Source organism: Pinus tabuliformis, chromosome 3_1 (genome assembly GCF_031772625.1).
Source record: "Pinus tabuliformis cultivar Carrire ecotype Pingquan chromosome 3_1, CPIR1, whole genome shotgun sequence".
NCBI classification, from domain to species: domain Eukaryota; kingdom Viridiplantae; phylum Streptophyta; class Pinopsida; order Pinales; family Pinaceae; genus Pinus; species Pinus tabuliformis.
Window position 1 is genome coordinate 977,194,383 of NC_142301.1, and position 15,499 is coordinate 977,209,881.

General features: G+C 32.1%; 1 protein-coding gene across 1 annotated transcript; it reads left to right on the top strand.

The window, feature by feature from the left end:
* The first annotated feature begins 4,043 nt into the window (after positions 1 to 4,043).
* On the top strand, positions 4,044 to 4,826 carry LOC149191107 (WUSCHEL-related homeobox 5-like). The gene is made up of 3 exons (XM_089410667.1): positions 4,044 to 4,329; positions 4,479 to 4,522; positions 4,677 to 4,826. Exons 1-3 carry the CDS (start codon positions 4,044 to 4,046, stop codon positions 4,824 to 4,826), a joined length of 480 nt encoding a protein of 159 aa, XP_089266793.1.
* The last annotated feature ends 10,673 nt before the right edge of the window (positions 4,827 to 15,499 follow it).

Genomic DNA, 15,499 nt, shown 5'->3' on the forward strand with positions numbered 1-15,499 from the left:
GGAGGTGAAGAGTCACCCTAGTTTATATAAATATATACTCATGGCTAGTTAGAAAGGACCTTTAGTTTTGGACTTCTTAGATCATTTTGGAAAGTGAATTCTTGTACATTCCTTTCGAAGTTGAAGAGATGATTTGCATTTCCACTATTGTATCTCGGGGATACTTTGTATACTTGTGTATTGAATATTTCATCTCTAATATTGAGAAGTTATTTTGGGCGAAGGAAAGAATTCCCCTCACGTGTCACTGAAAGTGGCAAGACTAATCTTGTTACTATTTAATGGCATGTGCATGTTATTCATGTGTCCATATTGATGAAATTTTTTGTTAATTAGAAACATATACCTTACTCTGAATTCATTGTTGATTTATATGTATGCTTTCATATTGGTTATTAATTCTTAACTATTTTACAATTATTAGCTCACATACTTATTTATCCATGTATATAACGAAAATTTTCTAACACTTTTTCTTTAAGATTCATGTTCACTATCTTCTTTGCTGCAATATTATTTCTATCTTTTGTTTAAAGTATTTCAGAAATTGTTCTAAGTTGCATCTCATTGTAGAAATTAAACAATAGAGAAATGGAACATCTAAAGTATTGTAGAAAAATAAACGCAAAAAAACATAAAACAAGAGAGACATAGATATACGTGTCTCACCCAATTCAAGCTATGTCCATGGAGAAACAACCAATCCTTCCTTTTATATTATCTAGCAAAATGAAGGGATACAACCTACAACAAATCTATTGTAGTTTCCTCTTCGCTTTGACATAGTGTCTCCTCTTTTCTTCACATGCAAAATAATACACATCCACAACACAATTCCCATATATAAAACAAGGTTTTCCTTTTAGGGAAAAAAACCCAAAATTAACATAACTTCTATCGTTTGATCATCTGCCTAATGAACGATCTAGATTGACTACATAATCAAAATATTTTACAAGGAAAATTTTCATCTAATTTTCGCTTCAGGGGCCTTGGATTCCTTCGGTGACAATAGTAAGGGTGCAAGCCCTCCACGCCCTCCTATCAAGGAATGGGGGATAACCACGAATGAAATAGAAAAATACCTTGGAACAATCAGGAAGATAATCAGGCTCGAGACCCAACACTCATTGAAATTTTTAGGATTTACTTTATTCTTTCTCTTTCTATATCCAAAATCTAATTCCCTTAAAATGATATGGCAACTGAGCTAAAATTTTAGATGGGACTCTTATCTCAAATGGTGTGAGGTCTAATTGGGACTTTATACCAGGGAGATCCTCTTAGTGCTAGCAATGCATTTTTCCCTATCAATATGTTAGAAGAATCATGTGAGCATGTCAATTCAAGCAAGTGCATGGTTCGTTGATCATCCCTTTAGCAAGAAAACTCATAATGGCATAGAACAAGGTGAATTTTATGGTCACTTGGCAGCAAAATCCTCTACAAAGTTGGTTTCTATAGACATAATGCACTTGGGTTAGTTCATGCTTCACTTTAGATACAATAACCAAAAGAGTCAAGCTTATTAGATACATCCAAGTAGTTGACATATACTTGCAAATTTAAATAATAATGGGGAAGGTCTTAGGTGAAAGAAGTGAATCATAACAAGAGGTTTTGTTGTGCACGGATGCCATTTAGTGAGATGTGCAGATTTCAAATAACAATCTTACTCTAGTGGCAAAAGAACTGACTAATTTGCAATTCATTGAGCTTGAAGAAGAAGAAAAGAAACTAGAAAAGGTCAATGAGGTCACAATTTTTTATTAAGCATGCACAATATCTTCCTTTTTAACATATTTCTAGTAGAATAACTAAGCTAGATAGGAAAACCCTTGAATATGAGACTAATCTAGAAGCCATCTAGTTTAGTTTAACTTTTAACTTAGAGAAATGGAATCGTCTAATGAGGCGGAGGGATTGCTTGGATGGTGAAAAGTGGCCAGAATCCCGGTAAAAAATAATGCAAAAAATCTTGTAGACGCAGTGTTTGAAACATGTTTTTGATGGTGGAAATGGATTCAGCACCATCAAAAATGTCTAGGACACCTATAATTTTGAAGTTTAACAACTATAACTTGGATTTACAAAAATCCTTGTCATTTTCTCTAAATATGACCGAAATTTCAATAACTTTTCGGGCACCTCCTCCACCTTGCATAGAGAAATTGATTCTTATAGCTATGTCAATATTTTAGAAGCTATGTTTTTCAAAGAAATTACTATTTTTTTGGATTCAAAAACTACTATTTTTTACTAGATTTCTTTCCTAAGGGTAGGCCAATAACTAGACATTTGCAATTTTTAATGATATCTATGATTTACATACTCTTATAGTGTAATTTAATACAAAAAAAAAACTACCGTGTCCTTGCAAAATCCACCACATTAATTAACTATTAGAATTTTATATAAAATTTACATAATTATTTAGATATTGATTTCATCAACGTTTGGAAAAAGAAAATACAGAAGATATTGAGATTTATTGACACTTAAATAAATATTCTAAGCATAAATTTTACCATGTACTAATAGTATACAGATATTTAAGAATCATAAATTTATATTGTTAAATTTACAATGATCAAATACTTTTGGGATTTTAAATGTGCTTTAATCCATCTATACATTCAAAACACATTTTAAATATAAAAAGATCACAATTCTGTGGAAACATTATATCATATTTTTAGCAAATGTTTTATAGATTATATTTTATAATATATCTTGCATATTATATCTATATATATATATAAAATTATATAATTTAATAAATTATATTTTAATGACATTATGTTTCTAATTTAAAAAATATATATTAATATTAAATAATAATAATTTTAAAAATATATATTAATATTAGATAAGAATAATTATTTAATAATAGTAATTAATAAATAATAAATATTTTTTTTTATATATGTAAAATTATTTTTTTAATTTCTTCATTTTTTGACTTAAAATAATTTACGAATATAACCGACAAATATTTTTTAAAGTCATATCCTCCCTTTTTTTTCGGGTTATATTCTCTTTCAGCCCCATAATATAATTATATATATAATTTAATAAATTATATTTTAATAACATTATGTTTCTAATTTAAAAAATATATATTAATATTAAATAATAATAATTTTAAAAATATATATTAATATTAGATAAGAATAATTATTTAATAATAGTAATTAATAAATAATAATTATTTTTTTATATATGTAAAATTATTTTTTTAATTTCTTCATTTTTTCATTTAAAAGAATTTACGAATATAACCGACAAATATTTTTTAAAGTCATATCCTCCTTTTTTTTTCGGGTTATATTCTCTTTCAGCCCCATAATAAACCCCCACAAAAATTCAAAAGCCTAAGTCATATAAGGATTTGGATGAAAAATTTTGCAACTAGACCACGTTTGTGATTTGAATTATATCCCCTCTTTGGCCCTTTTCGAAAATTACATCCTCTCATTTTTCCTTTTTGAAAGTATTGAGAAACCAGAAAGATTAAAAACCTATGTCTAGGGTTTTTGTAATCGAGGAGTTATATTAAAAATGATTACAAATAAGCCAGTTCAATAGTTGTATCCACGTCAGACTAAATTATTACAAATAGGCCAGTTTGATAGTTGCATCCGTGTCAGACTAAGCATCTGGTGAGAGACTCAAATGCAATTAAACAACCGGATATGAATCTGTTAATTCCTTCCCGATAGGGACAGACTTATTAACTGATGTGGATTCTCGACTTACGATGCTCTCCTCTCCCGTTTATTGTGCGTATTTTTCTTCGCGCCATTCTAGGTCAACGACAGCTCCACAACGATCATGACCTTCTTCATTTACAGCTAAATCTGCTGCGTGTAACTTTTGAGTTGTCTCTCCCAATCTCGGAACTTGGAGTTTGCTGAAATCCCGTGCATTCCGTTCCCTTCCCTTCCCTCCTGTTTATTACCACGGGGGCACGAAACGCTGTCAATCGAAATCCACAAATCGCTTTCTTCTCAACAAAGTGTTTGAGCAGGAGACGAAGGGAAATGGCAGAAGGTCAATCCATCACAAACACTAGATGGATTCCGGCAAAAGAACAAAAAGATTTATTAGAAGCCATGTACAGGGAAGGGATCCGCAATCCCACTCCGGATCAAATTGATGAGATCGCCGGTCGACTGCTGGCGTATGGTACCATTGAAGGCAAAAATGTGTTCTACTGGTTTCAAAATCGCAAAGCTCGCGAGCGGCAGAGACAGAAACAAGAGAGAGTGCCACCCATCAATCAGTTTGTTCAACCACATTCCTTCGCAGGCGCATCGCACAGAAATGGTAAGCTCTCGGATACCTCATTCAATCTCCAAAACAATGTATTTCACTATAATATGGCTAGTAGTTTTCTATTTTATCATATTTATTTGTTTACCAATGCAATGCATATGTGTGTACTCCCTTAACGTTTTGCGAAGCTTTTATGCCAGATATTCTCCCTACACAGCAGAAATTGGACAACTTCATGCCTACGGTAACGACCTAATATTAGCATTTCCTTTTGCAAATTCTGTTATTTTCTTTCTGATTTCTTTAGTATAAATACATTCCTGGATCGCTAACATTTGGTAGGTTGTCAGGGACATGCTACCACATATGGTAATTCATGTGAACATCGGACATTACAGTTATTTCCTCTGCATCCGACTGGTATGGCTCGCGCGAGAGATGATTACAAATGTGAGGAATATATGGATGAACAAAACGATACAAGTTCAAGTGGGGGGCATCTCCAATATAAGTTTAACCATTTCATCCCTCCGCATCCTGGCAACTAATGCAAGCTACCCCTCACTCTGTATTTCGCAATCTCAGTAACATTGTCTCGTCATCTTGTCAACATGGTTTGGATTTTTCTCTTCTTGAAATTTGTAGGAATTGGTTTTCTTCATGAAATTTGTTGGAATTGGTTTTCTTCATGAAATTTGTAGATGCCTCGGCCTGAAGGTATTCCTCGGGACGCCACTTAGCTTTCAGAACGACACCACGGAAATGCAAAGGTGGAAATTTGTAGAACGACACCACGCGCATGCAAGGGTTGGTGGATTCAACTGTCGCGAAATCCACCGCCAACTTGCACGTGTCATGTAACAAGGGGTCGTGTAAAATGAAAATAATTTGGCATAAGCTGAAATTTTCTAGCCCTAAGTTTATGGAGGGGCAGAGTCTCGATGGGCTTTCTACACATATCCTTGACTGTGTTCAATATGCTTTCTGCAATCTTTAACAAAAAAAGTTTCAGAAGTTATCCTCTCTGTCATCATAAATAGTATTGTTTGTAATGTCAATATATAAATCGAACATGCATTTGAAAATTCATTGCAATCCTGGTACATAAATCCACCACGCATTTTAAAAGGTTTGGCATATAGAAATTCGGATAATACTGATTTCAAAAGGATTGACATATAGAAATAGGGATAATACTGATACACAATTTAATCACTTTAATATCATTGGAATTTCGGATGATGATTATAATATTTTAAAAGATGGCCTGAGCGAAACACATTAAAACCATTTTCTACTTGGTCTTTCGCTTTAGATTGAAGAGGAACATTAGAATTATCTTTTGCGTGGTTTTTAATCTTTCGATCCAATATTTTAATAGCTTAGTGAAGGCATATAAGTGAAGGTAATCAATATTTCATTCCCAATCAATTGTATTTATCTTTTTATCTTCTTTCACCATTAACACAAAATATCACCATTAACACATGATATTGTGGATCATAAAGACATGAGAAATATAAGAGCAAGTAATCAAGACATATCAACACATGGGACATTGATGTTTTAATTGGAAACACAAGCCACGAGAAAACCACCTCTGAAGTTACCAATGAACATAAGAGCAAGTGAGAAATTTTACCAAGAGAAAATCATTGCTCAAAATTGTCAATACTTGAGACTTCAACAATCATGACCTTCAACATTATGCATTGAAAAATAACCATCAAGACAATCTACACATAATGATAACCTACAACCTTTGTTCAAATTTGTCTACATAAGTCACTACACATCATATGACATCCAAAAATATTGTCGAACCCCTTTCAAATGAAGATATATTGATATGAGAACATTGCCACATTTGGAAGAAAGAGGATTTCATTGTTTTAATGAAGATATTTCATGAACAAGATATATAGTGATGGGGTCTTTACAATAACATAAACCAGTGCATACACAAGTCTTTGTGCAAGTTGATCTCAAAACCTTGGAATATTCAAATATCCATGTGGTAGAGTGCTAAACAAATTAAAATATATAGAGTCACAAGTGATCATTGTTAAAAAACACTAATGGTATTTACATATCCTTAACACAATTGAAGGAGAATTTGGAATGATATAATCAGATCACTGCAACTACTAAACTCTTCTTCTGGAAAATGTAGAAAATCTTATGTCGTTTATTCAAATTTAAGCACATAATTAATAGAAGAAACCTTACATGAGAACAATAGTAGACAATAATCTTATAATAGTTTATCAAGAGAGATCTTTAACGTAAAAGGATCTTCAACTGGACTAGTAGGAATACATTGATGAGGTATTTTACAAAGTCTTATATTCAACGAAAGAAATAAACCAGTGTGCACATATATATAATAGCCTCATTCAACAAAATGTATAAAATGTATAAACCTCTACCCTGCAAACAATTTGAAAGACTTGGTCATTGGTCCTTACACCTTTGCCATGTGAAGGCTTTAATCTTGTTTACTCCTTTTACACTCCCTTATGAAGACATGTTCGACCAAAACATGTGAAAACTCAAGAAATATCCACACCTTATTTGCTCTTAATTGACCCTCCTCATATAAGGTTTGATCGCATTAATACCTCAGGAGAAAACCAAAGTATCTCAATTACAACAAGAACAAAGACCAAAGTAAAATTGGACTTTTCGATCCCACCTACGAGCACAATGAGTATGGGAAAACCCCTTTTTCATTCTTGGTTTTTGTTTTTTTAATCCTACAAGCATGGTTGCACGAATCGTTCACGCAAATTTCAGTTGCATCTTCCCTGATGAACCTTCCTCCGTTTGGATGAAGGCTCATAGCCACCCTAATGGGTTTTCCGTCATGTGACTTCGGCTTAAACTAGGCCAAAACACTTCTCTCAAGTCAATATTTCAAATTTTTCATCTTCCTTGTTTGAATCATCTGTGTGAATTATTTTCACCTTGATAACATCCCAACAAGCTTGTGAAAGTCTCATCCAAAGTTCTTCCTCTTCCTATACTATAACTATTGGCTAAGCGAGACAAACTATCTAGACACCATGATCCATATACAACTATTATAACAATCCATGGGGACCACCAACAAATTGTGAAGAGGTTGACATCAAGGAAACCCATAATGCCAATAGAGCCATATGACATGGAAAATATTTGGTCAAGGAGTAAATGAATCTATAAATGTAATTTAAACTTTAACTACCTATCCTATGTAATTTTGAATCCCAATTTCAATACCCATAAGGTGAATTCCATATTAATTTATCAAAGGGTTTTGTCTCAGGTACACTTATAATCCCAATCCCAATGCCCAAAACTCAATTTTCAATGGGTTTTCTCTCATTATTCATTTATCAAACGGGGTTTTTGCAAGTTTGTTAAGGATCCAGTTTATCTATAGTTCTACTATCTACACAATGTAAAGATATTTTAACATTCTATTTATTATGTTTGCACCTTTGTTCCAATAACTTTCAACTCCATTCGAAGTGGAGGAGGGATCTATAGTGTATTAATTGCATCTGTTCCATGAATTTTCAAGTCTAGTAGGAGTGGCTAGGGATCTATAGTGATCTATAGTCTCTTAATGGCCTTCGTTGTTTCACTATCCTAGTTCATTCATCAAGCGAGTACCCTAAACCTTGGGTTGGACGGAGGGTTTGAGATTAACTAATTATATGGTCAAGATTTCAGTATTTATGTGTTTTATGTGAGGTGAGGATAATACTTTTTAATTCAAAATTATGGAAGTTTGACCTAGATTCACTCTATAAATATGTTGTGGTTTTGTTCATGGTTTGTTTAGGATTATTTAAAATATTTTTTAAATTTATTTTTTTTAGAAATGTTTCTCTTGTGTGTTTATTAATTTTTTTTAACATTTTTTATACGTTTAAGAGGTTTAGAAACTTGAAGTATATTATGTAATAATAATGTATACTTTTGGAAAATATCTACATTTTTGAGCTAATTTTAGTTAAATTAATAAGCAAAATAGAGATATAAGTCAACGTATCTTTGCATAATATACTAAGGTAGTCTCATTATCCTCTTGAGAGATCATATAACAACAATTATTATTTGATTATGAAGAAAAGGGGAGAGAATAATTTGCAAATAGATAACATCTCTCTCTGTCTCTCTCTTGGTAAGTGGTCACTACCCACATCACTCTATATCACCAACTTTATTTTTTCTATGTGTTTTGCATGATTTGAAATATGGTTGTTGTAGACTATAAAAATATATTTTAGTTTAAGAGAATCACATACTCAAAATAATTAAAAAAAACAATGATCCTAGATCAAGTACTGAAGACTACAACATCTAGAAGGTTCATGGTCTTAAACATTTTCATTTTATGAAATTGACATAACTAAGGACATGGTGACATGGGATGAACCTTATATTTGATTAAATAATGTTTCTTCATGTTATAGTGTTATATTTGTTCATATTGTAAAATTGTATATAGAATTCACAAGGTGATTGGCGCAATGCTCCACTCCAAAAATATGCTAATTTTTTAGGAAATGGATGCAAGAGTGCCTTGATGTGTGATGTTTTTAACAATTTCATATAATTACAAATAGATAATTTTAATAAAATGAGGTGCAACTTTGAAATTATGGTTAGAAAGATAGTTTAGTACTAAATATGTTGTGACAGTATCTTCCTCAAAAGGTTTAATAAGGCTTGAAGGGCCCATGTTAAGTAAGACGTAACATGGTAGTTAGTATTAAAAAAACTTAATGGGACCTCATTATGGAAGGTACTCTATATAGTTAGGGGATAGTTATAATTAGGGTTCTCTTATTAGTTATAATTAAGGATGAAACATTACTTATGTGAGGCATTGAGCTTACTGTATTTGGAGCTTTTATATTAAAAGGTCACCCAACCTTAAAATGCATGTGAGCAATACTAGAATCCTTCCATAAAAGGATCAATTGTAAGGCCTTTCTTACCTTAAGAGTACTTTTATATAATTGAGTAAAGGTAATTTATCAAGTTGTTCTTGGTTATATAATGCTTGAAAATATCTTTAAATCTAAGGTACATAACAAGTGGTACAAATCTCTCTTATGCGAAGAAACAAGAAATTTTTTCCCCATTTTGTAGGTTGTCAAAGGTGAGGATAGGATCATGACACTCAAATGATTTTTTTTAGACTGATTAGAATAATTTAAAGAAAATATCTACATATATAATTTCCTCTAAAAAATAACACATATTAGAAAAATAAAATACAAATCAAAGCTTAGGAAGTGAAGATATAAATGATTTAAAGTGGTCTAATTTAAGGATGTTCCATGAAAACTACAAGGAATATATAGTAGATATATTTTTACAAATTTCTTATATTTATACAAGGATAAAACCATTAGAATGAGGAAATTTGGGGTTTTCATATGACATACTATCTGTAATTACCTTGATCTATATCAAGTGCACTACAAACCTTGCAAATGTTTTCTCTTAAACCCCGATGGAAGTGGAGAATCAAAATGTGTTAGAACATGTCATGGTAGGAAAAAACTATTGAAGAAATATATTTAGAGTCAATCTAAGGGATAATAACATATGAAACATATATTTTATAATTTTATAAGACTAATATTATTGGTATTACATATCCATTGACCAATGAAAAGTATAAGCAAGGAAAGTGTGGCCAGTGTGATTTACAGGATGCTTTTGATGGTTGGTACACAGATAGTTTTCATTTTTGGGATGAAAACTAATTTCAACTTTTGGTTTATGACTCTCCTCTTTCTTTTCTAAATAAATTTACGAATGAATTCAAAATCCAATTATAACTCTCATTTTTTATCTTCCTCATTTTCAAGTAGTAGTGTTCCTTCTAGATATAGATCCAACCATTTTAGCTTATGTGGGCACTCCTTTTGATAGATCTGGGTATCTATGCATGGATACACACTAATTTTTTATAAATTTGGAGGAAAATTCTTAGTGAGGGATTGAACTCAGCTATATATATTGGCAAAATCAACATTAGCTATTGGACTTGGTAGTTATGTTTATAGATGAACAGATAGGAAACTGTCTACTTCAGCATGAAGGTTAGCATTCATGCATGGGGCATACGTCAATGGCAGGGCTTGTTGGATTATTTAATCTCGGTGGCCAATACTTTTACAAGGAACATTAACCTTAGTTCTCTATATCACTTTAGCAATGATATTGACACTCATCCATATAATGCTAGTTGTTCATTGTACCACCTCACATAAAAAGATGAGGGAAATGATTTTCTAACGTGGACGGAGTTTTATCATTCCATTAGGGTGTAATGGGGGGATGAAGGGCCCATTGTAGAGTAGTATTACTAGATTAATTTCAATGTAAGATGGACCAGGCCAACTACGGTTGTTGTTGTTATTAAATAAGGTCCATTATGGTAGTTAGTATTAAGTAAATGTAATAGGACCTCATTAAAGAATGTCCACTAGGAAGTTAGGAGGATGTTATGATAAGAGTTCTATTGTATTTATAGATAATTATAGATTCTTCCTTATTAGATGTATGATGCTTATTGCATTTAAAAATTAGGTCATTAATATGTTTCCAAAACTTAAGAGACAAGTGAATAAGAGTGTATTCCCTTCATAAAAGATCAATGGTAAGATATTACTACCTTTAGATCTAAGGTATCTAAGATTTCAACATATAAATATGTGCATTAAATAAACTAATTTAGTGAAAGAGTGAAATAAATGAAATTATTAGGCATAAGAAGTTTATGAAATGACTACATTATAGTGAGTTTGAATTAAAAATTGTTGAAGGTGAACCGTTTTAATTAAGTATTTAAAGTCATTTCAATGTCAGGCATTGTGTATATGAGGATAATTAATTTATTCAATGTAAAGGAGTTTGCGTCAACCTTGGGATAGAAAAGGTAAGATATGCATGGAATAAGGAGCTATGAAAGGTTTTCTCTAGCCAACAAGGATGTCCTAAAAGACTTAGGGGAAAGATACCAATAATGTATAACACCAATCTGATGGAATATACAAGGCCAAGTTATTAAGAAAGGAATATCAAATAATAGTGGCAGTGCTTTGTAGATTATATGGTAGGTTGGATGCAAAATTATTGGAAGAAGACTAGGTTCGAATAATATACACGTGTCCTCAAGTGGGTAGTGTATTTAAATGGGTGGAGATTATAGTATCCTCCATGAGGATAAATGTAAAGTGATCCCATAAGCCAACAATAGGAAAGCAGTCTACGTTTTAGATGGTATTATATCTACTAGATTCCATATGTGCAAGGTTTCTAATAGAGTCATTGAGATGGACGTGGACCTTGGCTACGGACATACTGCAAGTCCACATTTATTGTGGGATCCCATGGGACACTAATTATAAAGCCATGTGCCACCAAATCAATAAGAATTTCATTTCATCTTTATATCGCATACTCTTTAACACAAAATATCCATGTATGTCAAATGAAAGTCAGGACACATTGTGGGATATCATTGATTGGTTCATACTTTCAAATTCAACATATATCAAGGTATTTAGAGCTTTCAAGCCTCGTTACTAGCTTCCTATGTTTGTTAAAGATAAAATAGTCTTATAGGAAGCTACATACTAGGTCACAACAGGACTTAAATGAATCCTATTATGTGGAAAGAAGGCACCCTACCCTTCTTTTCTAATATATTTAGGCACATAATTTGTTTAAAGATTTAGAGAAGAAGAGGCAGAAGCCAACAATTTTCAATGCTTTAAGTTTGATGAATTGGGTTTTCATAGATATGATTCTAGGGGAATCGTTGTAGATCATTGTAACAAGATGAATTATAGATGGCTATACACATCAAGTATACATGAATAATAACAAAATGTCAAGAACATTTACAACATTGCAAAGGCTTTAAATGCCAAAAAAGTGATTGGTAGTTCACAACTCACGAATGTTGTCAAACCTACAAATGAGAAAGATATAAAGGAGAAGAAGTTTTCCCAAAAAAGATAAAGGGAGAAAGACGAAGCAAATAAAGAAAGACATAAGAAGTTGAAAGAATAAGAAACTAAGAAATAGGAAGAGGAGAAAATTAGGAAACAAGAAGACGATAGGTTGAGACAAGAGGACGAAAAGAAGAAGAAAGAAGAAGAAAACAAAAAATAGGAAGAAGAAAATAAAATATTGGAAGAATCATGGAGAAAAAAAGAATAATAAAAGAGAAAGAAAGAGGAAGAAGCAAATAAGAATAAAGGAGAAATACTCGCAAAATAAATGGAAGAAAAAAAAGAAGAGTAATAAATTATGCAAAATGAACAAGCTCAAAAGGAAGTGCATGTCATATTTCTTCACATGGATGTAGAGCCTTCCAACCCATTCATGTGAGGGAATATGCCTCTTAGAGAATTGGGCATCCCAACTGAAGAAGAAAATTAACTATTAAACCTTTGAAGCTTTAGATTCTATCACGGTTCCAGTAATATTGTGTAAGAAAGGTGCAGATGCTTAGCCCAAGGATTGGCCAAACTGATATTGGTGGTCACCAAAAGAGATATAGTGGTAGATACTACAAACAATCGTTTGGTGATACCTTCCATAAGATATGAATTCTTTCCTACAAATGAGAAGAACATTGGGAATCTGGTGAACAGGGTGAAATAAGTGGAAAATAATCTAGGTAATTCACAACAAGTGAATGAAAGGGTTGACACAGAAATCCAAGTCTTGATAACCTCAAATTCTCATGATGAGGATTTCTAGATAGTTTTATTAGAGGAGATAAGAGCGTTGGAAGACATCATGAAACAATTGTATAAGGAGATTATTATTCTTCAAAAAATATATTCCTTGTTAATGGGTGTCTAAAATGAGCTCAAGGAAAAAGGTGTATTGTTAAAAGAATATTTGATTGTAGTAGGCATCACGTATGAATAGGGAACAAAGTATCCTCAAGCACCAACTAACTTACCTAGAAAGGATATAATAGGTAAGGAATGAGACAAAGCATAAGTTAGGATTTCCATTTAATCCCAAGAGAATTTAGGAAGAGATATGGCTAGAACATTGAGTATTTGTCGTCAACTTCATGGAATGTTAAAAGGCCTTATCAAGTCTCACAAAATTGATTCCATCTGAGCAAAAGTAATAATAAGACTGGAACTAAAAACCTGATAATAAATTCAAGAGATGATGGATGCAAGAAAACATGATGTGGCTTGGAAGGACCTAAAACCTATGACAGAAGACATTACAAAGCACATGGTGGAAACATTGAAGTTGCACACAATGTTCTTTGTGCTTTTAACCGAGCCCAAGAAGATATGAGAATAATCATACCTAATGTGCTTGAATGTAAAATCATATTCAAAAGGTTGATATCCAACAAATTTAGATTCATTGCAGTCCATTACAAAGCATTGCATGCTCACCAAACTCAAGAGATGACACTTGGAGCGTCACCCTTAGCTATTATGAGATTAGTGGCATGAAGGGAATTATTTTTATTATTTTTTATTCTCATATAATGTGTAAATAAAATTATAATTAGAATTCAAATTCAAATAGAAATAAGATATGGATAGAAATTTGAAAAGCCACGACAGAAATTGAAAAGGCATGGGAGGTTAAGAGTCACCCTAGTTTATATAAATAAATACTCATGGCTAGTTAGAAAGGACCTTTAGTTTTGGACTTCTTAGATCATTTTGGAAAGTGAATTCTTGTACATTCCTTTCGAAGTTGAAGAGATGATTTGCATTTCCACTATTGGATCTCGGGGATACTTTGTATACTTGTGTATTGAATATTTCATCTCTAATATTGAGAAGTTCTTTTGGGCCAAGGAAAGAATTCCCTTCACGTGTGATTGAAAGTGGAAAGACTAATCTTGTTACTATTTAATGGCATGTGCATGTTATTCATGTGTCCATATTGATGAAATTTTTTGTTAATTGGAAACATATGCCTTACTCTGAATTCATTGTTGATTTATATGTATGCTTTCATATTGGTTATTAATTCTTAACTATTTTACAATTATTAGCTCACATACTTATTTATCCATGTATATAATGAAAATTTTCTAACACTTTTTCTTTAAGATTCATGTTCACTTTCTTCTTTGCTGCAATATTATTTCTACCTTTTGTTTAAAGTATTTCAGAAATTGTTCTAAGTTGCATCTCATTGATATAAATTAAACAATAGAGAAATGGAACATTTAAAGTATTGTAGAAAAATAAACGCAAAAAAACATAAAACAAGAGAGACACAGATATACGTGTCTCACCCAATTCAAGCTACGTCCATGGAGAAACAACCAATCCTTCCTTTTATATTATCTAGCAAAATGAAGGGATACAACCTACAACAAATCTATTGTAGTTTCCTCTTCACTTTGACATAGTGTCTCCTCTTTTCTTCACATGCAAAATAATACACATCCGCAACACAATTCCCACATATAAAACAAGGTTTTCCTTTTAGGGAAAAAAATCCAAAATTAACATAACTTCTACCATTAGATCGTCTACCTAATGAATGATCTAGATTGACTACACAATCAAAATATTTTACAAGGAAAATTTTCATCTAATTTTCACTTCAGGGGCCTTGGATTCCTTCAGTGAAAATAGTAAGGGTGCAAGCCCTCCACATCCTCCTATTAAGGAGTGGGGGTTAACCATGGATGAAATAGAAAAATACCTTGGAACAATTAGGAAGATAATCAGGCTCGAGACCCAACACTCATATCGAAATTTTTAGGATTTACTTTCTTCTTTCTCTTTCTATATCCAAAATCTAATTCCCTTAAAATGATATGACAACTGAGCTAACATTTTAGATGGGACTCCTATCTCAAATGGTGTGAGGTCTAATTGGGACTTTATACCAGGGAGATCCTCTTAGTGATAGCAATGCATTTTTCCCTGCCAATATGTTAGAAGAATCATGTGAGCATGTCAATTCAAGCAAGTGCATGGTTCATTGATCATCCCTTTAGCAAGAAAACTCATAATGGCATAGAACAAGGTGAATTTTATGGTCACTTGGCAACAAAATCCTCTACAAAGTTGGTTTTTATAGACATAATGCTCTTGGGTTAGTTCATGCTTCACTTTAGATACAATAACCAAAAGAGTCAAGCGTATTAGATACATCCAAGTAGTTGACATATACTTGCAAATTTAAATAATAATGG